Source organism: Pteropus vampyrus, unplaced genomic scaffold, assembly GCF_000151845.1.
Source record: "Pteropus vampyrus isolate Shadow unplaced genomic scaffold, Pvam_2.0 Scaffold84, whole genome shotgun sequence".
Taxonomy (NCBI): Eukaryota; Metazoa; Chordata; class Mammalia; order Chiroptera; family Pteropodidae; genus Pteropus; species Pteropus vampyrus.
The window spans coordinates 4,299,927-4,324,420 of record NW_011888865.1 but is presented as its reverse complement, the minus strand read 5'-3'; the positions used below and the strand labels follow the sequence as shown (position 1 = coordinate 4,324,420).

At 32.8% G+C, this 24,494-nt stretch overlaps 1 protein-coding gene across 6 annotated transcripts in view; it reads left to right on the top strand.

The window, feature by feature from the left end:
* The window catches only part of NOX4 (NADPH oxidase 4), a 140,423-nt gene that overhangs the window by 29,725 nt on the left and 86,204 nt on the right, over window positions 1–24,494 (top strand). For 5 of the 6 annotated variants that reach the window (XM_023532490.1, XM_011363283.2, XM_023532488.1 and 2 more), the window contains 4 exons: window positions 1,368–1,465; window positions 4,764–4,791; window positions 10,508–10,580; window positions 14,686–14,766. In XM_023532490.1, the coding sequence (XP_023388258.1) occupies window positions 1,368–1,465; window positions 4,764–4,791; window positions 10,508–10,580; window positions 14,686–14,766 (280 nt within the window). Of the gene's footprint in view, window positions 1–737; window positions 1,002–1,367; window positions 1,466–4,763; window positions 4,792–10,507; window positions 10,581–14,685; window positions 14,767–24,494 lie in introns of those variants that run through there. The other variant, XM_023532489.1, reaches the window with a different exon arrangement.

Genomic DNA, 24,494 nt, shown 5'->3' with positions numbered 1-24,494 from the left:
GTTTTATTTCTTTGGAACCCTGTCCTTTCTTGTTAGTTAACCCATTTCCAGCTTCCTGTTTACTTCTCATGAGACACTTTCCTTCCTCTTCATTTGATTACTGGCAGAGTTTACAAATTCTTTAAATAACTTTTAGGTTAGTGTTCTAGTCCTTCTCTCTCATTTTCATTTGTCTTTGTGAGTAGTTCAGATCTCTCAGCCCATCTATATCTCCTATGCTAGGTTGGAGGGGATTGTAGAGTTTCCTAGTTTCCAGGCCATATCTTCTTTTGAATCAGTACACCCCATATGTTGGTGTAAATTGTAAATATTTAGAAGGCAATTTGGGGTCACTTAGCTTATTAAGTCTTATTTCTGTCATCATTTTATAGGGAAATAAACTGAGGTGTTGGTAGGCAAGCAATACAATGGCCAAGATACCAGATTTTCTAACTAATTTTCTGTTTTTCTCTTATACATTATCATTTGCTGTTACTTCAAACCTTATTTCACCTACAAGAAAAAGTTGAGAAGGGGGGAGGGCGTAATAGTCCAATGTGCAAGATCATTTGTTCCTTCCTTATCTAATCTCCTCAAGAAAATTTTATTTATTTTGTTCTTTAGATTCCACATGTAAGTTAAATCATATGGTATTTGTCTTTCTCTGTCTGACTAATTTCACTTAAGATAATTTTCTTTTACTCTGGCCATGCCAAAACTATTTTGTCTTCAATTCTTTAGTAATTTCCTAACACTTTTATCTTTTGTCTGAGTTTCGAGTCAGTTGAGCACTCTGTTTATTGTGCCATTGTAGATGGATTATTAAATGATGATGATTATTTTCTTGAGTTTTTGTCCCCTGAAGTGGTTACTAACACTTCTACTATTGGGTTTAGGACACTATGGTTTGAATTCATGAACTAAAAAGTTTCAACTACTTCAAAGCCTTTCAGCGGGCCAAGGTTGAGTGGCAGTGAGATATATAGGACATACAAGATTTGGAGTTATGGGAGAGGTGAAAGGTATGGAACATCCAAAATATCCAGGAGCTGTTTAAATAAATAAATATGTACACACATGCCAATATAATTACATACTTGCATGTGAATGTGTGTGCACACACACGTGTAACTTTTTCTAACTCTGACTTTCTAGGATTATTTTATTCTTGCCTTTGAAAATTTGGTTTCTTTACATAATTGTGTGTACTAAAACTGTCTATAATCAAAATTTTTGTGTCTTTAAAACTTTCTTTTTAAATTTAGTATCTTATTGCTCATATAGCTGTCAAAAGTTGGTTCCTGTATTTATTTAAGGAGAGGAACTGACTCCTCTTTATAGAGCATCTTTGAATACCCTGCTGACTTGCACCTGCTGTGGTTCTGCAGGTGTGCATGTGGCTGCCCATCTAGTGAATGCCCTCAACTTCTCGGTGAACTACAGTGAGGATTTCATTGAACTGAATGCAGCAAGATACCGAAATGAGGTGGGTGGTCTCTTTCTCCTCGCTTTCCTTTCACTTGTCGCGAGATGACTAATGAGGGTCTGTGATTTTCACAGAAAATTTGTACCTTGCTGCTCCTTTTGAGTGCTTTTAAAATGCAGTTGTCAAGTTGAGTTTTATTCCTTTTCAATAGGAAATATAGGTAATTACTATTTCACAGTCTCTCCTGCTGAAAATGGGAGTTTGGAGTATCTATTTTTCATATTCTGCAGTGTTCAGATGGTTGCCACTCAGGCTTGCCTTCTGCTTCCCAACAGCTTTTATCTAACTCCTGTCATGCAGTGGAGACTGTCAACAGTGCCATTTCATGGTAAAAATTTTTTAATAACTCAGATACTGCGCTTGGGGGAAACAGGGCAGAAAAGCAGGCTGATGATTTACTGATCCTGGATAATCAGTTTATTTGATTTAAAAAATATTATTGAGTTTTAATGGTTCATTCGTTCTATTTGTTTTTTTTTTTTAATCCTCCAAATAGGTGACCTTGGGCTAAATTCTGTAGCAGGCACTATCTGACTTAGGGGTGCTTTTTTCCATATGAAGTTGCCCATGAAATAAAATTATATGTGCAAGGTGTCAGGCCAAAGCCTGGTGAACAGCATGTGCTCAACCATGCTTAGGTCTCTGTCACTCAGTACTTTCATCCTGGCCTCAGGGTGCCCTTGCTTCATGCTAAGACTGCATTAAAACACAACTGCTCAATGCCCTATTTGATCAGAACCTTGACCTATTATACTGCTAAATCCGGTAGTGACTTAATAAGATCATTCCTCATCTTCTCCCACTTCTTTTTTACCAGACCTATCTAGATTAATATTGCCGTGATCATGTGTTTGACCCCACTCCCGAAACAAAATAAAAATGTGACAGCAAACACAGAAACAAATCACAAAGCCCAAACTGCAAGCAATCTTTGATAAATCCTTTGATTATATTAGTATTTTAAAGAACACTAATATGACTTGATCAATCTGAGTTGGGGCCAGACATTGTTATTTTTAAGAAGCTCACCAGGTGATTGTAGTGTGCACTCGGCATTAAGGACCACTGAAGTGTCCAGCTCTTCAGCACTCCAACGAAGCTCTTCTCACGTAATGATTTCAGACTGGAGCCACATTTCTTCTGTTTCCCACTACTGCTACCCATTCATCTATCCTCCTCTGCCCATATCACGTGGGTTGCTTGTTTTCTACTCCTACCATGCAATTTCCTTTTTAATCTTTTCTTTCTTTGCTTCTCTCTTTTGTTTTATAACTCATATGTCTTAAATAACTATAACGATTATATCATTTAATGTAATATTTCTTAAGACTTAATATTTTTAGTCTTTTTAGGGTTTTTAGTTATTAAATTTATTTCATTTAAAGTGGGATATATGCTTAGTATAAAATATTTTAAGACACCCAAGTACATGAAAAGTGAAAGCTTCTACCCCCAAAATAGCCACGGTTAATAATTTTATGTTTTCTCTTAAGATACTTCGAGTGGTATTTTATGATACATATTCCTTAGCAATTTACTTTTTTTCCTAAATATATGTATTGTGGCTTGCTGTATCAGAATAGATCTGTCTTATTCTCTTCATGTTAATATGCTATAATTTGCTTTTAGTCTTTTCCTTATTCACAGATGTTTAGGTTGACTTTTAGTTTCTGTTGTAACCCGCACAACATTAAATTAATTTTTTTGTACACCACTGCTAGGCAAATTTGTGGAAGTAGAATTTTGGTTTCAAAGGTATGCTCATTTTTAGTTTTGATGGATATTGTCAAATTGCCTTTCAAAAAGTCTTCACCAGTTGACCTACTTCTACCAAGTTTATCAGAATACTTATTTCTCAATCTCACTGTTTTTAAAAAATTTTTGCCAATCCGATGGATGAAAAAGGTAACTCATTATTTTAGTTTATATTTTCCCTTTCTTTACTTCCTCCTTCCTTTCTTCCTTTTTTTCTCCCTCTCTATTTCAATAAATATTTTTGAGCACATCGTAGGTATTAGTAATGTGATAATTAAAGATGAAACACACACACATTGTATCTATAAATACATATATTCTTCTGTGACCTGCCTTTGAAAAACATGGTTTGTGCGACACACCTTATTGTCCTTGCACTGTGCTTTCACTCTGTCTCCTTCAGATCTCCAGTGACACATTGTCCAGCTTGTTGTGATGGTGGCACATTCCTGATGGCCTAGTTGAATCTGCCTCATCTTGTCATCCGTGAAACTGTCTCTCACTCTCACATTCCATCTTTATTCCTTGGGAATATTAATGGTTCGATTTTCTGAGTTTCCATAGCTTTATTCATATTTCTGGTACTACCACTTTGTTCAGCTTTTCTTGTGTTTTTAGTTGTTTATATATTGTTACTCTAGATTACCCTTTCTCCATGTTTCTGATACCAGATATAGAAGTCATTTGACGTATGCCAGATGAAGTGCTATTCCTGGGCAAGTGGTCCTTATTCAAGGCCCCTGAAACTGTATCATATAAATGGCTTCCTACTTTGTATATAGTCTGGACTGATCACAGATTCAATGTAGGCATATGGAAAGAAATATAAAGGCTGTGCAACATCAAGAACCATTAGAATGAAAAATAAATCCACAAATTTACCAGGGATTAATCTAAGTTTTTCAGAAGACATAAAAGGAGGTGACTTAGATCCATTATACCATGAGAGATGTAGTTTAAAGAAAATTTTGTACTAATAATGTTTTATATTTCTGAGTAATAGGAACATCTCCTCATTATTTGTTATCACTACTTTTTACAATGCTTGACACATTGTAAGATCTCAGTATTCTTTGCACTGAGTTTACAGTATACAACCTCTCCTATGAATTTTATTACTTTTGACTCCTATCATCTTAACACATGGTAGGTGCAGTTTGGCAATTGTGGTAGACAGAGATGTATTAATGCTTCCACATTATAGCCAAAAATATTGTTTCAATGTGGTCAAAGGGTGGGCTTCAGGCCACTGCTACTAGCTTGTAATTAGCCATTAAGATGAAAGCCTATGCCCCCTGACTGCTCAACCAGTGCTCTTCCTTTCTTAGATGGATGGACGTCTCTGAATTGGGTTTTGTACTTGTTCTAATCTCCTTTAGCATCATGAAAACATTATGAAACCTGATTGAGTCTTATTTCCATTGGGAAAATAGTATTTTAAATGCCCAATACATGGATTTATACCCAGCAGATTCTTTGTACAATTTTATATTATCAATGTTTTACTTTTCAGTCAATTTTTTTCCCATTTTTTTTTTTTTAGGATCCTAGAAAACTTCTCTTCACGACTGGTAAGTTGTTATTCATTGCTCTTTCATAAGATTCAGGAAAATCTTTGAAAATAGGCATCATCAAATTGCATAGCAACTAGTTGTCTGTTACTATATAACAGGAAAAATTTGCATATCAGAATAAATATTAGGCGTTTGAGTTTAAAGTTGCAATGAAAACAGAGGGACGAGGAAAACAGTTGGGGTTCAATTGAAGAGTAAAAGTAAGAAAATACATTTGTCTTTCATATGTTCTCCCAATGAAAATAATGTTATATGTTTATTGAGGACCTGCTTTATACATACTGCTGTGGCAAGTACTGCTAGAGATAATACATGTGGGATGGGTTCCTACCTGCAGGGTGTTGGAAAGAAACACCAAGCACTCTGAGTATCAATGTATTTCTTATAATTCAGATATTTAGTAGGATATTTTGTGATCTTAAAACCTATAAAAAAGAGGAGAAATAGTCAATAAAATCAATTATTTTTCTTGAAATGTGTCTCCTTTTTTATTTGTAATTTACTTTTCCTTCTCAAGCATCTTGTCCATGAAATCTCAGTCTAGACTATTAATTTGTTAAAGCACATTTGAATATCCCAAAACTTTGCCATGATGTTAGTATAATTCTTACTAAAATTTTTCTCTTTTTCAATCTGACATTTATACTGATGAAAGGAGAAAACTATTTTGGGGATTTTAGCACATGTATCAGGGATAAGGATGATTGGGTAGTTGAGATAGTATATTGTAAAGGCTTGTGTATAACATCCCATCAAAGATCAGAATTGCATATGGAACTGAGGCATGGGCCTGTCAGATGCACTGTTTTTCTTTTCAATCAATTTTATGATGAAAAATAACAATGTCCAGGTGTTTTCCTCATCCATGTCGCAGCTATGTTTAGATTTATAAAATATATTTTGTTTCTGCCTTATGATATTTGCCACTTGTGAAGTATTTCACAGATTTTAGGAACATTCTTTAGCTTCGTTTACAGCTTTGATCATTGAAAACATAGTTATATTTAAGTCTTAATAATTGGATGAGAAATGGAAGGGGAAAAAAGCAGAAAAACAAAACTTTTAGTATGAATCAATGTATTTTTTGGTTTATATGAATTAATTTAAGAGAAATAATTAAGAACTTTGTTTTAATATTGTTTCATACAGCACAAAATATAGTCAAAACCTTGGAACATTAGAAGTGTTTTAAAAAGTTTAGTTTACAAAGATACAAAAAAATTTCTTATATGACAAAAATATTAAATTAAGGAACTTAAGTGTAATTAATACTTCTATAGAAACAGATGATCTCTCCACCTAAGCATGAAACCCCATCACTATTTGTTCTTTCCCAGATGTTCTCATGAGTGGAGTTGAACTAAGTAGAGACTATACTTGAAAACAAATTTCCTGGCTCCATTCTAGGGATTCTCTGGAGGGGCGATCTGCCAATATATTTTATTAACCTTCCTATGTATCTTGGGAGCTTCCATTTTGCCCTTACTGAGCATCTCATAATACTCTTAAGCATAACTTCTCAACACCAGCTATATTTTGCCCACTCTCGTAGCTTACTGTCTTTTTTTTTCACCTGGTCATCTCCTGTTCATTCTGTAAGTCTCAGCTGATGTGCCGCATTATGCACAAATTCCTCCCTAATTCCACTAGCCAGAGCTGACCTCTTCTTGGTCTGGGTTCCTAAAGATAAATAGTAAAATTACTATGTTGTAAAATGTGTATTTCCTTAGATATACTGTCTTTTCTACTTGTAGGTGAGCTTCTCCAGGGTGGGGCAGGGCAGCCCTTAAGGCATACAGACAACAGGCAAATATTTTTTTGTAGAGTTTCTGTCAATACAAATAATTTGCATCACCCCAAATCAGTGTGTCAGCATCATTTTGATGGTCTAGTCTACATCATTTCATGAAAGCAATTCTGTGCTGGCCAGTCTGGAATGTGGGTCCTCCTGAGCATGAGTCTAGAGCTCCTAAGGCATCTGATTGACCCCACTGAATAGTAGCAGGTGGGAGAACAAGGCAGAATCTAAGGATGGTAATGGGAATGAGTGACGCTGTTTTCTACAAATAGACAATCTAGCTTTGTATTATTAATTCATCTCTGACTAAAACTATTTTGTAGCTGTCTTTGAATGTTGCCATCCATAGCTCCTTGGAAAAATTAAGTTCCAGATGAAGAAATGCATGCATGTTTTTAGCTGTTCTACTGATAACAATTTTTTATTAGTTGACATGCTTCTTGGATTTTAGTTTGCTTAATGTTACATAGTCTTCTCTCTGTCTTTAAAATTTTTTTCAATGTAACCTAGGACTGAGAAATTAAGATTGTCCTATAAAAATAAAACTTGTGGCACTATAAGTGACATAAAATATGATTGTTAGACTTACTAAATAAGAAATGTTAAAAACATTCCAATTAAGAATTTAGAAAATAAAACAAGTTTAAAAGATTGGATTAGTGAAACATTCATTTAAAAATGCTTAATACGTATCTCCAAATTTGGTAGTACTGTGTATGATGAGAATAAAATGCACAATATCTATTTCAATTAGAAAAACCCTTATAAACAAATACAATTATGTTTCCAGTTATGCTGGGGGAAAAAAAGGATAATGAATACAAGATGGTGTGTTTCTGACCACATCTGGGTAAGGATGAAAATGATCTCTGTTTCCTCTAGAAATGGCAGTATAATGAAATCATTCATTTTAAAGGCTACTAATTAATGAATGTAATTGTAATTTTTTTCATTGTTAATTACAAATAAGTTTTTCTGCTTCATTGAGCTGAAGTGTATTATGCTGTAAATTATAAACTCTGGTCTTTTTACACTTCTAGTAGAAAAGAAAAAATGAATTCTTTACATAAAAAAGATAACTTCATAAATCTGAAAGAACATTAAAAAGCATTGAATTGATTTTACTTAGTTTACAGATGAAGTTCAGTGAGATTGGGGTTTGGCCTTGAGAACAGTAACCATTTTGTAATGCCAGAATAAACATGCCATTGGTCAGGTTGTCTGGGGCATCTACTTCATCTTCAGATGACTGCAGTCAACTATTTTACTAGCTCTAAATCTTTCTAATATGTTTTCCATGTTCTGCTCTAAAAGAAGTTCTCTAGTTAAATGTTTGAGGAAATATTTGTCCAAATTTAAACTTTTTTTTTTTTTTTTTACTTTAGTACTGCTCAGAGACTTTAATACACTAATGTGCCTTGTGACTCCTCAAGGAATGGTTACAGCATCTTTGAATAACAGAAATTAATACCTCAAGGAATTAATGCTCAAATAATACACCTTGGAAATTATGTCTCTATTCTAAACACACTCAGTTTTTTCAGGTGTCCTTCTGATGAAGTGATTTGCAAACATTCTACAACTAATCTTGGCATATTTAGAACCACATGAGAAACCTTGTATGTAGACATAGAGGTTAATGAAGCACCAACAAAATTATTGGGAAGGCCTTCAATCACAAAATAGAATATCCCATCTGGGATTCTATTATTTATTTATTCATTTGGTCAAATAAGGATTTTTTAAAACTTACTTGAAGCCAGAAAGAGAAATCTCCTCTTTTTTTTCTTCTTCAAATTTATTGAGTTATAACTGAAGAATACAAATAATACATTTGTAAATTATGCTATCTGATTGGTTTTGACATAAGTATATACATGAAACCATAACCAAAATTAAAATAACAAATATATTTATCATTCTAAAAAGTTTTTTATATCTCTTTATAATGCATCCTACCCTCTACCCCTCCTTGCAACTGATCTGCTTTCTATCACTTCACCATAAAAAATAAAACAAAACAATGAAACAAAACAAAAAAAACTAAAGAATGGTTTGAATTTTCTAGAATGTTACATAAAAGGAATCATAGAGCTTATACTCTCTGGTTTGTTTGTTTGCTTTTTGAGGGAGTCTGTTTTTTTTCACACAGCCTAATTTTGTGAGTTATCTATGTTGTGTATACATCAACAGTTCATGGTTTCTTTTCTTTTCTTTTCTTTTTTTTTTACTACTGATTACTTTTTCCAGGTACAGATAATACCACAGTTGTTTATCCATTTATTTTGTTGCTGGAGATGAGTTGTTTACAGGTTTTAACTATTACAAATAAAGTGACTATGAACATTTTTGAACAGATCTTTGTGTGGATGTATGGTTGTGTTTCTTTCAGGCAAATACCGTGGGAATGAAAAGGCTGGATCATTTCGTAGGCATGCTGTTCCTCTTAAATAGTATTTCTCTGTACTATTAGTTCTTTAATGTAAACAGTGTAATTATCTTGCTCTTCTATTACCCCTAGGAAGTAAGTACTCACCTGGGGCAATGGGGAAGATGATGGGAAAGAGAGTACCCTGAGAAAAAATGTAGAGAAGAGATGGTTTGGATTAGGCACCTCAGGGAAAGGCAAGTGTTAGGCTTCAAAATCTGCGTACTGGGAAAAGTGAGGAGGAAAGAGTACTGAAGTATTAAGTATCCAAGGCTGACTCCCTTATTTCTCATGTGACCCTTTACAAGTAGAAACTTGTTTCTACTGTACTGAAATTTCTAATGTTATTTTCCAGGGATTCTAAACTGTCTGGAATCCTAATGATGCACACCTATTTTGCTCTCATATTGTACTCAGCTTGCCTGCTTCTGCTAGTGGCTTTGAGGCCATGATGGCCCTTCTGTTTCATAGGTAGTTCCTTGGCAAGAAGAGAAATGGAGAGATGTCTATACTTTAGGAGAGAGAATTATTTTATTAGCTTTTCTGCGAAGACTTAAGATGTAATCTCTCAGCAAGGACATTTAGGACTTACTGTTGCTTATATGATTGTAAGAATAAATAAAGGCAACTTGTAGACAGGATGTTTTATTTGGTAGTAAAAAGATAATAAGAAATGAGCCTTTCAATTTTAGTTCTTTTTGATATTGTGTATCGGATATTCAGTTTAGTTATGCTATATGAGCTAACACTGGATTTGTAGCAATCTATCATGTCAGTGTTAATTTTGAAAGCTAATATGTTTACACATTTTCTCTTTTTTTTTAAAAAAAAAATTAGTGTTATGTCATATCTGAAGCACTGATTTCAACATGTTTTCCAGACTAAGGGGAAATATGTCTGCAAGTGTTCTTTAAAACATCAACACTATCATTTATTTTTTCTTGAAGTCCATGATCTTTTATTCTACACTTGAAGCTGTGGTTTTTAGAAAGCTTTAGGTTTTGTTTATTTTTTCTTTAAAATTATTCTAGATAATGAAACCCAAAAGAAATTGTTTGAAAATGAAACTGAAGCAGCTACTAGTTCTATGAAAAGGGGAGAGGAGAGAGTAAGGGAGTTTAACACCATGATGGAGGAAACAAAGCATTAAGGGTGTTGAATGTTACCCCCATCCCATGGATTAATTACAGACATTTGGTGTAGTATGTCCATGTAGAAGCATGTACATATTCACCATTTTGAGTAGAATATTTTAAAATACAAAAACAAACTCTTCTATTAAAGTAGAAAATAGTCTCCTTTGTCTTGAGTACCTTGAAACTGTGCTAATTTAAAACGAATTTTTTGAGAGGAAACATACGAGATATGTAATTTGAACTGGGCTTCCCACAAAGCAGCATAATACTTTGGATTTTAAAGCAATAATTTTTTGTACTTTTTTTCTCAGTATGACTTAAGTTAAAATGTACTTATGTACATTTTTATAGTTCCTGGCCTGACAGGCGTCTGCATGGTATTGGTACTATTCCTGATGATCACAGCTTCTACATATGCGATACGGTGAGTGTCAGTCATGATTTCCATGTTTATTGGTCCGGTTATTTAGATTTTCTTTAGATTATCTTTATTTTCATGTGTAGAAAAAGTCTTGATTAACCAGGATGCTTAGCCGATAAAATATTCTAGTTAATGGACTACTCTATGTAACTGAAAGTGAAGTAGAAACATTTCTATTTATCATTTCCTGTTTTTGAAAAATCTATTTTAGTAGAATAGTCTACAGTGGTAAGGAATCATGTATGGAGACATTTTAAACTGAGGAAATTTGAGTTCTTCAGAGTCATCTTTCTGAAGAATAGTGTATCTCTATGAGACATGGGATTGATTTCAATGTATATGCACAGAAATATATCATTTAAAATTATTTTATATTTTATTTCCTGATGTGAGTTTATTTTGCTGTAATTTAATGTAGTATTCTAAACAGAGCTTTGGAAACATGGTTAATTGACATCTGCTAAAATGATCGGAAATATCTGCATTCACATTTATTCTAGTTAAGAGATACTGAGCAATTGCAGATATACATTTTTATGAACACTTTCATAAGTTCTTTCTGATGGATACATTCTGTTTACTATGTTACTGGACAAACTTCTTGGTTAAGAAACCAAAAAGAAGAAACAATATATAATCTTCAAAAAACCTCAGTCATTCTATTGTTGAGATATGAAATTTAACAGAAATACGCACACACATATGCACACACACATACTTTGAGAACAGTTGCCCTACAGCATACTTATATAAGCTATCCTTGTACTTCTGAACACATCTATGTACACATATACACACCTCAAAACCTCACAAGTTACTTACCACTCAGAGATTAACGATATAAATTTTCTGGTATTTGTGTTTACAGACTTAATTACTTCTTTTGCTCCCTCATTCCCCATCTTCTATATCCAGCAAAATCACTCTTTTTTTCTCCCTTTTACACTCCTGATCTCTCTCTCTTCATATATCTACATATTTTACCAAAGTTGGACCATATTATACATACTTTTTAAAGTCTACTTAAATATTTATCATTCTATATAGCGTATCACTATATAGATAAATGCTACTTCTGCAGCCCCCTATTATTAGATATTTTAGGTTGATTCTATTTTTTCAGTATTTCAATTGTGAAACAAACACCCTGTTAATATGTCTTTGTGTACTTTTTCAATTATGTCCTAAGGAAAAATACCTAGATGTAGAATGGCTAGGTCAAATGGTAAGCACACTTTTAAGACTTTTCATAAGAATTGAAAATAAATTACCTTATAGAAAGATAAATCTCTAACATTAGTGCATGAGGGTGCCAGTTTTGTGGGGAAATTTTAAATTTTAGTTAGGTCAGGCATTTATTTTAAAAACATACTTTGTTAGTGTTAGGAGTTCTTGAAAGAAAATTAGGACATCTGACATATTTATTTACGAGACTGAATATATATGAATGTTCTACATCTAGAAAAAAAATCTAAAGATAGTTTTGTAAAGTAGAATATAATGATCAGCTTAGCCATTACATAAATTATTTGGTGAACATGTCTTAATCTTTCGTTTTTTCATTTGTTTATAAAAGATTAAAAAACCAACTCTGCTTTTCTCAAAGCTTTATTATGAAAATCATGAAATTCTGAAATGGATCATAGAAATAACCATTTACCCTTTCTCTTTACCAGTGAGGAAATAAAGCATTAGAAAAATTAGGTGAATAAATATGACTCCAGCATTTGATTTCTGATAGTCGAATGTAGTCTAGCAATTTATCGATGGTTCGATATAGGTCAATCTATTAAAATAAGTAATATATCCTAAAACCAGATGACAGGAATACAAACATTTTTATCTCAATAGACTTTAAAATGGCAGTCGTTAAATCTAAACTCTAATTCTGGATTAAAATAATCAGAGTATATAAGGAATTAATTTTATTTATAGAATTAGAAAATGTAAAAGCCAGGACCGAGATTATACTTACCAGTAAAACATGAGAAACATTTCTAAGAAAATTATGAAAAAGTAAACGTGATATTTTTAATTCCACTAAAGCTTACCATTACTTACATATAATAAGAAGTGAAACATTTATAATTAAAAAGAATGCAACAACAAATTATCATTATTTCCAGAAAGATAGTTGTAATTTTCTGACCAGAAAAATCCAAGAGAATTATGGAAAAAATTAGTGTTATATCAAATAAAAGAATTGAAATAGGTAATTGAGTACCAAAAATCATTTAAATAGCCCTTTTACATAATAGCTATTATCAGTTTGAAAATTGAATAAAATAAAAAGATACCACTAACAATTGCAACAAAAACAAAATATCTAGGAATAAACTTAATAAGAAACTAGGTAAAAGCTATATAGAAGAAAGAGCACAATTTCACTGAAATAAGTAGAAATTTGAATAAAGACTATACACTGCAAAGATAGAGTTTTTCCTCAATTATTTTATAAGTTTTTTTGCAATTCCAGTAAAAATCCAAGATGGGTTATTTTGTTTGTTTATTTATTGAATTTAGTAAAGCAATTCTACAGTTCATCTGAGAGAACATCCAAACACATGTCCAAAAAAGGAGTAAAAAGGGAGATGTAGCTTACTAAACATTGAAATGATTAAGCATCCGTCACAGAACAGACTAGGACTCACAAAAACAACCAAGACATTGAACCAGTGATAGAGTTGATAGAAAGCCTTCTAAGGGACTTTGCTATATATATAAGAACCTGCTAAATGACAAAGGTGCCATTACAAACTTATAAGAAAAGTAAAGCTTAAGTGGAGAAAATTTAAGATAACTTAGAGTTAACTGTAAAACAATTACATCATTAAAATTTAAAAGGAACTTTAAATGAATATCAGATCTCATAATGGACAAGAAAAAGTATAGGAAATACTTATCTAAAGATATGAAAATGAAATATACATTATGCAATTGAAATGTAAACATGTTGTTTGGCAAATTATTACAATTATGTGGAACTAAGACATGCTTAAAATTTGAATAATTTACTCAGAACAATTAAGAAAAATTCACTATAGAAACGGGTAATTATTATAAGCAGATAAGTCTCGGAAAAATTAAAAATGTGTAACACACAAATGAAATAATACCAAATTCCACTTATACAAAATAACGTAAACTTATAAAGCAGAGTTTGGGTTTGGGGAAACAGGCATTCCTATTCTACAGTTGGAATAGTAATTGATAAACACGTTTCAGAGAGCAGTGAGCAGTGCGTATCAAACACATTGCAAACGTGCACCCTTTGATCTAGCAATTCCACTTCTAGGAATTTAGATTAAAAAAGAATCAGATATGTGCAAAAAGGCATATGTTACAAAGATGTTAATGATTTTGTTTATAATAGCAAAAATCATGAGTGAAGTAAATGTGAATCAATTGGCTGTTGCTTAAATCAGGGATTCTAAAAGGTTTAGGGGTTGTAGCAGAATCATCTCAGAAGCTTTTACAAATACCCACCCTCCACCTCTAAGATTCTAATAAATGAATATCCACCCTGACATATGAAATACAATAACTTTTAGTCTTTTTTACTTATCTCAAACATTCTATAGATTGTTTACCACACTCTTTCCTAACCATACTCCTTCAGACTCTGTTCTCCTGCTGACAATAACACCAAGGTGTCATTTGTAAGTTATATACTGTCAAGGAGAAGAATATAAAACTTTAGTGAGCACTTACTTAATTTCTCTCCTTTTGAGTTTCCTTCAAAGTATTCTCAAAATATATGTTGGAATAGGAACATTAGTTGTTTTAGAAATCATTTGAAAATGAAGAATATTGATAAAAAGGATAGCAAAAGTACATATTAGCAGACTTGTATCGTAACTTTAAAATGAATACATTATTTTAATTCTTTCCATGTATCTTTATTTGAAATACAAAAAACCTTCAAAATGATAAAGTGTTATAATTTTTATAGGTTCTCTCTGCACAGTATATTAATACTTTGATATTTATGGATAAATCTCAGATGAACTCATATTTTAACCTTCAATTGCAAATTGAAATGATGCATGATCTTTTTAGTGAGATGGAACGTAAAGTGGCATTGAAACTAAGTCATTTGTTTTTTCAGAGTTTCTAACTATGACATCTTCTGGTACACTCATAATCTCTTCTTTGTCTTCTACATGCTACTGATGTTGCATGTTTCAGGGTAAGTTATAAAACTTTTTTTTTTACCAGCTTTATTGAAATATAATAAACAATTAGTTGCTCGTATTTACATTGTACAATTCAATTACTTTTTTTTCAATTATAGTTGGCATACAATAATATACCAGTTTCAGTTGTACAGCATAGTGATCAAAGATCCTAAAAAAATTTTTTTAAACCATGTGTGCTTAAAAACGGGGTAATGAAAGATACAGCTACAGAAATTCTCACAGAGAGTGGTAAGTTATCTCGTTACTTGGAATTCAAGGTACTGTTAAGAATGGAAGAAATAGGTTTATTTTTGGCATAGCATGTTTTAATGAAACTAGTATAAAAGTATATTAAAGCTGAAATATGAAGTTAGTTCTCCCACAATATTGTAGTTTGTAAAGTTCCCTATAGTTACTTCCCGATAACCGCTAAAAGAAATTTAGTAAGAAGTGAAGAACTTCAAGATTGTAGTGTTTATATTTTCAGGAGTTCCTTATGCCTTGCTGCTGCAGAATTTTTAGTGATGGAGTTGTAAGTTTTTAGTTTAAAAATACCTAGAGGCAATAATAGTTGTAGAGACAGCCAAATAATTATAATGACCAAAGAGAAGGATCTGTAAAAAACATCAGAAAATCACAAAGGTAGAAAAGAAAATATCCTAAGCTTGTTATGAAGAATATACCCAAAATATTCTGAAAAGTATATGGACCCAAGCAATGGTCTCAAAAGTATGGTGCATGATCACCTGAGTGGACTTGTGATTTTATCTTGACATTCACACTGATGTGACATAATAGGCCATTGTCTGGTATTAAATTCACTTGGTTTAGCAGAAAGATACAGGACAGGAAACAGAATGTCAACATGATGATGTCAGGTGCTTCTTTAGTGGGAGTTTCTTTTGTTCGGGAACCATTTTTTACCTCTTCTCTCTTACTCCCCAAGTAGCAATTCCCTTTTAAGATGACAAGACCATATGGATAGGCATGGACTACTTTGCCTTGGGTCAGGCCTATACTCCACAGGAACCACTATCTTGGTAACACCTCAAAGGATGCCCTCAGTTGCAAGAAAACACTGTACATAAAAAGTTGAGGTCTGTAAGCCCTAAAATGACTTTATAGTTCACTCGCAGTCCTCCTGGTTCTGATGCATCGCACCAATAATAAACAATGTTGCTTGGTAATGGCTGGCATTTCCCGTTTATCTTAACCCAAAATGTTCCCAGAGAAACAATGTTTAGAGAACTGTTCTGACTTGTTGCTAATCTTTTCTTCAGAATGTTTTATAATGTACTTTGTCACATATAATATTTGTCACATAAATTATATATTTATTTCTGGGGGCATGTTCAAAATTCCTCCCCCCACTTCGCCCCCGGTTTTGGAGACTACTGGTTTAGAAAGAGGTATTATCTAGGTCCTGCTTTGATTTGTTCTGTACCATAGTTCTAGAACTTAATTTTGAATAAAGCTACATAGATTATGCTTCTGGTGTGGGAAAAGTTACTACTGATATATTTTATAGCTTTCTCAAAATGGAACATTTTTCAAAATGTTCTCATTTTTATTACTGAAGGATCTGTCTATAAGTAAATTTATTGAAATTACTATCATTTGTGCCAATATTTAGAACTTAGACACATCTTTACTTATGAAACGCCTTGATAATTTCATTCTCTAGCTTTTGGTTATACAAATAAAGTGTGGTTATTCGAAACAAGTTTCTTGGATTTATATCGAGATTTTTGTTAAATGATCTGCTTTAGGTTTGAACAGAAAATCGCTTTTTGCTGGGCATTTACTCCTCTTTATCAATGTACTAAGTACTATAATAAGTTATAGAAAACCAATTTAATATATACTCTTTAGTCTCATCATTAATTAGTTTGGAATTTAAAAAAATACTTGAAAGAAGTAGAGATAACTTTTTTTAATAGTAAGAAAAGCAATAACCATTTGATGTTTAAAGCAACATTAAGGTTATAGATAACTTTATATTGAATATTTTCCAACTATAAACATATTTTATTCTTAAGAATTCCAGTAGTTTAAGGATTTGAAGGATCAATGTGGGCTAGAAATTTGAGAACATTTTAGGCTTCAAGGATGAAGTGTTTAGAATTTGTTGGCTGATTTCTCTTCCTAAGCAGACTTTTTGTAGTAACGGGGCAATTGCTTCATGTGGTTTTCTAAGGTCAATTTTATTTTCATGGAAACACAAATTTTGAAGGAAGGTTAAAGGGTATCTTGACCAAGACTTTTGACTCTCCCCTACAGTATGTCTGAGTGAATATTGAATTCCGAAAATCCCATTCTGTCTCTGGAAAGCTGTAATTTTCACAAAGTTCTTTATCTTTTGAATCAGAATTTATTTTACTTTCATTTCTGGATAGATTTAAAAATCTATGACTCTAGAGGCCATGAAAATTGAGCCACTCTCCTCTAAATTCTGTTCATTTATTTCTTGCATGACGAGATTTCAAGTCTCATTACTTTCTCCTTCGAATATATTAATAGTTAATATTCATTGAGTACATGTAACTTACTAATGTTTAATTTCATTAAATCCTCCCAACAACCCTGGTAAAATTTGCTGCTGCTACTGCTGTTGCTGTTGCTGTTGCTGTTGTTGTTCCCGTGAAAGAAAAGGGGCAGTGAGTAATTTGCCGAAAGTCATGGCAAGTGACAGAAGAGCTTGGATTTTAACCCAGGTATCAGATTCCTGAGCCCACATCCTAAACAATAAATGATCCTGGCTGCAGTTTGGCTTGACTTCCCTGTATTGCTTTTAAAGCTGGAAACCAAACTGAATGCAGTGCTCTTGGGGTATGCGGTCTGACATTGGCAAAGTGGGAGTCTTATCTTCTTTGCTCCAGATTTTGCAGTCGATATTATTTAGGACCCAATTATCTTGTTCCATGATTATCAGTGCCCTTCGGTTAAAGTCTTACTTATGTTTTAGATTTTTTTTGATTATTTATAAGCAAATGTATTGCATTGTATCCTTAAAAAACACATTTTATACACACTAAACTCAGATGTTTCTTTTCAGTGTCCAAATAGATCTTTAAAATATTAATGTTTCCAAGAATATCACTTAATAGCTGTATGACTTCGCCAGATAATTTGTCCTTTATTTTTCTTATCTATTAGATGGGATTAATAAAATCATCTACATCATAAAGTTGTCTCAGGTATAAATAAGTGAATGCAGCAATTTATGTGGAACGTAGACATAATAAATGCTAGTAAGGAAAAAAAAACTATACTTGTATCAATACTAATAGCTGTGTAAGGAAGAAACAACATCCACAGTTAACTGTTTGAAGAATCAGTCTTTTTGATTCTTGAAAAAGACACAACACTTTTGAAGAGCCCAAATTTTTCTATCAGCCAAATAATTAGATGAAACATAATGAAAACTGCTTAGCAGATCAATAGAATATTCTTTGAAAGAGCAATAAGTTTTATAACAATGTTAAGTCTCAAAAATTCAGTAGATTTTAACAATAGAAGATTATCTTGGGACTTGGAGGACAAGCCTTCTTCTTCTGAGGAGTTTTTTCTTCTAATTTTTAATACACCTTTCTAGGAGGTTGCTATTTGTATGCCATATTAAAGATATTTTAATTCATAAGACATTTGGGGAGGAAAAGCCAAAACTGTTTCCTCTTTCCAGACATGACTGTAATTGGATGTTTCTTCCCTCATTTTCATTTGAAAAACTTATCAGGAGGAGTTATATACTGCTATTCTCACTTACTGATAAAAAGGATATTGGAGAGAAAAGCAATTATGAATGTCACAGAGCTTCGGTGGAAAGCCTAACCCTGTTCCTTTCAAAGGCATGTGGAGGAATGCATTGTGAATGAGATTTGGCACCCTAACCTCTCAATCTTACATAGTCAACACTCTCACTGGCTTTAGCTCTGGAGTGTTACATGGGTAATAATTGTATTTTATTTTATTTTTTTATTTACATGAGAGAGGAATTATGATGAGATAATTCTGAAAAAGAGAGAAGGAAGGTCCTTCTCAAATGTATGAATGGCAGTGAAAGCGAATTCATAGTGTAAATAATTTCCTGTGCCAGCTCTGCTGGACCTCTCAGACCATAATTTATTACATAAATTATACCTGAATTATTCTTTTAAACAGAACTCTGCCATTTGGGACTACTTGAGGGCAAGAGTTGATTTTACAGCATGATTTATATTCTGCTTGAATCATATTGTTATGGAATTTAAAAGAAATGGCTTTCTATGTGCATGTTTCTAAAAGCTTTCTCTTCAAACCTGGGGAATGCGGTGGGCAGCCTTTGTTAACATTGACATTAATGAACCAGATCCACTGTCGGCTTCACAGGAGTGTAGGCTCAAGAAGGTAACCAGGGTTAGACAAATATTTATGAGGTTAGGCTAATTGTACTGGCTTATCCTTCTTCTACTCTGCTCCTAGGAGGAAGAAATTAAAAATATACATTTGGAAGATGGAGGTATTTATTCAATATAATTAAGAGTTAAAAGTTGCTATTCACAGGTGTCTTCTGTTTTAGCCACTTGCACTGAGGACTCTTTTCACCCACATTGCTATGGCAGGAAGAGAGGCCTGGGTGATCTTCCTATTGGAGAGAGATGCTTGCTTTTCTTAGAACGTCAAATGAGAACTTGGTGAAGCCCAGGGAAAGGAAGGCCCAGAGGTTGTATGTTAAGAACATTCTATTCTAGTACTGAGGGCAAAAAATTATTTTCTTATATTTTCTTTTCAGTTTCCCTTTCCTTGCCTCTGGATTTGAACTGACTATATAGTTTATTATTCATACCAGACACTTCTAAGAATGAAGTGGGATACTATTAATAATTAAGCTGTGGTTGTGGGTAAAACAGTACGTATGGTTATTGCACTTATTCCTAGGCATAGAGGAGAGTTTTAGGGAGGCTGATGGACTACTTTTAAGATAGGCCTTGATCCAGAATTGCAAAAGACCTTACCTCGAATAGAGGTTCTACATGGGTATTTGGGAGCCCAGAAACTTAAAATAATAAAAGATTTGCCTAGCTTTGTCCTATGTTAGAGATTATATTGGATTTCTTCTAACATGGTAGGTGGAAGATTTAATCATGGTTAAATCTTTGGTACACTATCACTCTTACAGGTGATCTGTTTTGAATACTTTCTATATGCTTAATTTCGTATGGAGCTGACATAATTATTGTAAATTTGATGCCTGTTATTTCTACCACAAACTCTTACTTCTCCTTCAGTAGAGTAGGAGTTCTCAACTTGGATTCATAATCTCTGGGAATCATTGAATGGATGCAGGGGATGCCTGAATTTCTGAAATACTAACACATATGTATATATATATATGTGTGTGTATATGTATCACATATATAACATATACATGCGGAGCCAAAGCTTCATGTGGCCCCAAAGAAGTTAAAAATAACTGAACTGAAGCCTCTTAAAGCTAGATTTTTACTAGAGAACTGTAATATTACATTTACACATATATTTCCTGCTTAAGTTTTATCCAGAGTTGAAAACAGTGGATAGTGGGAAAAATAATAACCACTGGGGCATTTTTCTTTTCACATGGGGCTAATGTAAAGAGGACTTACTTGACAAATATAGATATGGACTTGTTAATTGCACTGTCATTTTAGAGGATAATGATTGCACTATTCATAATAATTTCCAAGGTTTAGATAATATTTAATATATGACAGTTACTGTTCTTAGCACTTTATGTACACACATATATACATATGTATACATATACACACAGTTTTTTTTTCTTAAATACTCACAGCACTATGAGGTAAGTACTGTTACCCTTCTCATTTTACAGATGAGAAAGTGAGGCACAAAAGATTAAATTAAATATCTACCCGAAGACACCCAGCTAGTACCTGATAGGGCCAGGGACTGAATCCACAGACTGACCCCAGAAATCAGAATCTACATATTTAATTCCTACTTTTTCATTGAATTATTGAATTATTTATTAATGGTTTAGAAGGTATTCTTGCTTATGAATGAAATACATTCATGTCATTTGAAGATCTAGAATATCATTCCAATTGATCTATATAAGTTGATGAGTGTGTATGTGTGCATGCTTGTGTGTTTTGAGTAAAAAATTTGATTTTGTTATAAGTTGTTTAGAGTCCAAGATTTAGAAGGTGAAATTTAGTTCTCCCAGAAAACAGAGTAAGTAGAAAATGCTTTCTTTTTGGTAATGCTTTATAAATGTTTCTTAAAATGTATAATCCCATTATGGCGCATAGTGAAGACAGTAAGTTTATAATAAATCTAATAGTAAAATTATATTTTATGTGACATTTTAACCTCCGGAATTCTTCCACTTAATTAGAAAATAACAATAAAAATAAAGCTAGACTCTAGACTAGAGCCAATAAAAATGCAGTGGAAAAGATTATTAGTATTCTTATTGCCACACTGTGTCTTTGTAGCTCTTCATTCAGCAAACAGATTGTCCATACCTTTTAAAGTCTGTTACCAAGCCTCAAAGTGGCACCTGCCATTGCTAACAATATAGAATAAAGATAAGAATGGAAATTGCATAGAAAAAAAAGAACCTACCTATATACTCCTTGAAAATGTCCTGGGGGAAGAGACCAGATATCCAGAAGTACAGAATATTATACACTATATATAACTTAGGTAAAAGGGAGAAAGTCGAGTTATAGCTAAAGGTGTAGTTGAATAGTAAAAAACTCCAATGTCCTCTTCTGCCTAATCCCATTATATATCTGTGAGTTCCAATATGAAAGAGAAATAAAATACAGCGGAGTGATATATCCTAGGTAAACTAAAATATTTTTGAGAGTAGCCATGTTTTTACCTGTCTTTATCAAGGAGTCCCTTTCACAAATAATCACTCAGTATTTGCTAGATTAGGTGGAATTGTATTAATTGGCTTTTAGCCAGGAATGTATTTTCCTTCTAGGCTCTTCCAGTTTTCCTCGATTATCAAAGCATTGTAGATAGTAATAAAAATAATCTGTGTATTTGTTTAAATGTAACTTAGATTCTCATTTTGGGATTGTCACTTATATTTAGTGTTATCTAGGCAATAAATTATGGCAATGAGTATATTGACTCCAGTGCCAGAAGAATTAGCTATTAAGTCTTGACTGTTTGGGTTTTATTATAGTCTGGCACATTTTTATTAAGGATTTTTGTATACTTATGTGGCTAAAATTTCTTTGGAACACAGAAGGAAAAATATTTCTCTTCCTTTATTTGTTTTCTTTCTCTTTTTGGTCTTTGAAATTTTCACTTAAGTATAGAGAATGAATAAAATTCCTGAGGAATTAAGTCTTTCTTATATGGAATCCAAATCCTCCTCATATAACATTTACATATTTCCAATATGTTAATAAATATAATGTTCTATACAACTATGATCTTTAAGAAATGTGTGTTTCCCACTTATAATTTCCTATTCACAGGATTAATTTTCATTTTTAGGTAAAACATGATTTTTCTGTATAATAATTCTGGACTAAGGTCTTATGATTTATTAATTTTTGCTGATATTTTATTCTAAAGGCAAGGTGGGGGTAGGAATTGAGGTTATATGGTATTTTCTCCCATGAGGATATCATTCGTATAGATAGATATAGTACATATAGAGCATTTTCATGTACATAAATTTATTTACGCTATAAGCTACATTTATCAATGAATTTTGATCTTCTAAATTATGAGTTTACTTTTCCCCCATTTTAGGGTAGAAATAGTGAGCTTCAGACCAAATAAATTTTACATAATTTTAACCTCATTTTTTTCTCTTAGGTCTTTATTTATAATAACATGTAGTTCTGGCTGTAGGTACATGGTGAAAAAGCTGGGGAGGAAGGGGGAGGAACAACAGCTACATTTATTATAAGAAATATAACATTTCTTTCTGAAACACGAAATATTTCTTGTATCCCCCACTACCATTTTAGTGAAGCCTGAAAGCAGAGAAAATGCTAAGAAATACTGGATGCTTAATTATTTTTTCTTCCTAAGAGATCAAAAGCCTTTCCTTCATATACCTGTGAAACAGAGTAACAGGTACTATATCTCTTTCTTTCATTTGAGGAAACAGTAAAATAATCTATCTATCTTACTTCACACACTTAGGGAACATTTGGTTCTTAATACTATGTCCTTAGACATTAAGGTTTAGTTTTACTAGCTGCATAGTATCTGTGGCAGGCTACTTAATTTGTGAGGCTTACTGCAAAATGAAAATGTGTGGTCTCTTGATCAAAAATTATTAAGAATTTCAAGATGTTAATAACAGAGCATTGAATCAATCACAGGGTCTTTCTAAGAGCAGGGTCCCATGAGACTGCACAGGTCACATACTCATGATACTAGCCTTGTCTATGTTGCCTAGCCATGTACCTTTGGCAATGCCGCCAGCAAGAGCTGGGCACAATATGTGCTCTAATCAAGCTGCAGGATGCAAGTACATTTAGGTATCAGTAACCAGAGCCCAGGAAAGAATACAGTGGCAAGAATCTGGCAGACCAGACAAAGCAAGGATGAGAGTAAAAGCTTGGGTTTCATGGGTACCCAGATGCTTAGGGTTTCCCTGAGACACATTGTATCCCTAGCTTAGGAAAGCACTCTACTTCTAGATGCTGCTAACAGATAGGCTTGACTCTCTTGGTAACTCATTTGCTTAGGTGATAATTAGCTGAGGGTTAGGGCAGGGCTGAGACTTTAGTTCGGATTTAACTCAAGGGTGAAGAGGGATGATGTAAGTTGCAGACTGATTTAATGCTATTTCCTACAAAGATAAATGTACATACATGGTTTATTTTACTAAATACCATTGTAAAATCCAAGCATCTTATTTGAAGTTAGAACATGAGTTCAAACACTTTTGTGTTTGTTAAAACCAGATGACTCCTCGATCACGTATTTCAACCACCACCACCACAAAATGTTGTCCATACACTTTCAATTCATTCAATGATTATTTATTGAACCATTTCAGTAGATCATAGGAACAGTTCTAGGTACCAGAAAAATAGCAGAGGCACAGGATAAATTCTTGATTTTAAATAGTGTATATTCTAGTGGATTACAGAATCAGTTAATTCTACTGGGTTTTAAAATATTGAATTTGGGTGTATTTTCTTAAGCTTTTTTTTTGTTTTTACTTGAAGCAAAGTAAAAAGAATTGTGAGAAATAAACTTATTTTTTTTTCTGTAAAAAAGAAACATTTGTGTGTTATAGAATACTAGGAAAAAATAGACTTCTCCTGAGGCAAGGAATTTTTTTCCTCCACTTTAAAAAAGGAATAAAAGTACAACAAACATAAAGGTTGCATAAGTGACACTGCAGTTAAAGTAGGGATGACTTTATAATTCTCTTTTCTTCAGGGATGGCATTTTATAATATTTAAGTTTTGCCATAACATTTTTATGATTTGTATATTATAATCTAGTAGGATTTATTTTGTGTACTATATTTTTTTCATGACTTTGTCACAGCCAGGCATTAAAAAAATGATAGTATAACTATAATGCCTCTTGAAGAAAAAAAGAAAAACCTGTTTTGAAACACTGTTGAGTGTTGAAATCACATCTCTAAATCCTTGTAAGTGCAAAAACAACAGCATCCACAACCTTGTATTTTGATACACTTAAAAATACTTGATTTCTCATGATAGAGGAACACTAGACATTCCAAATATACTTTAAAGTC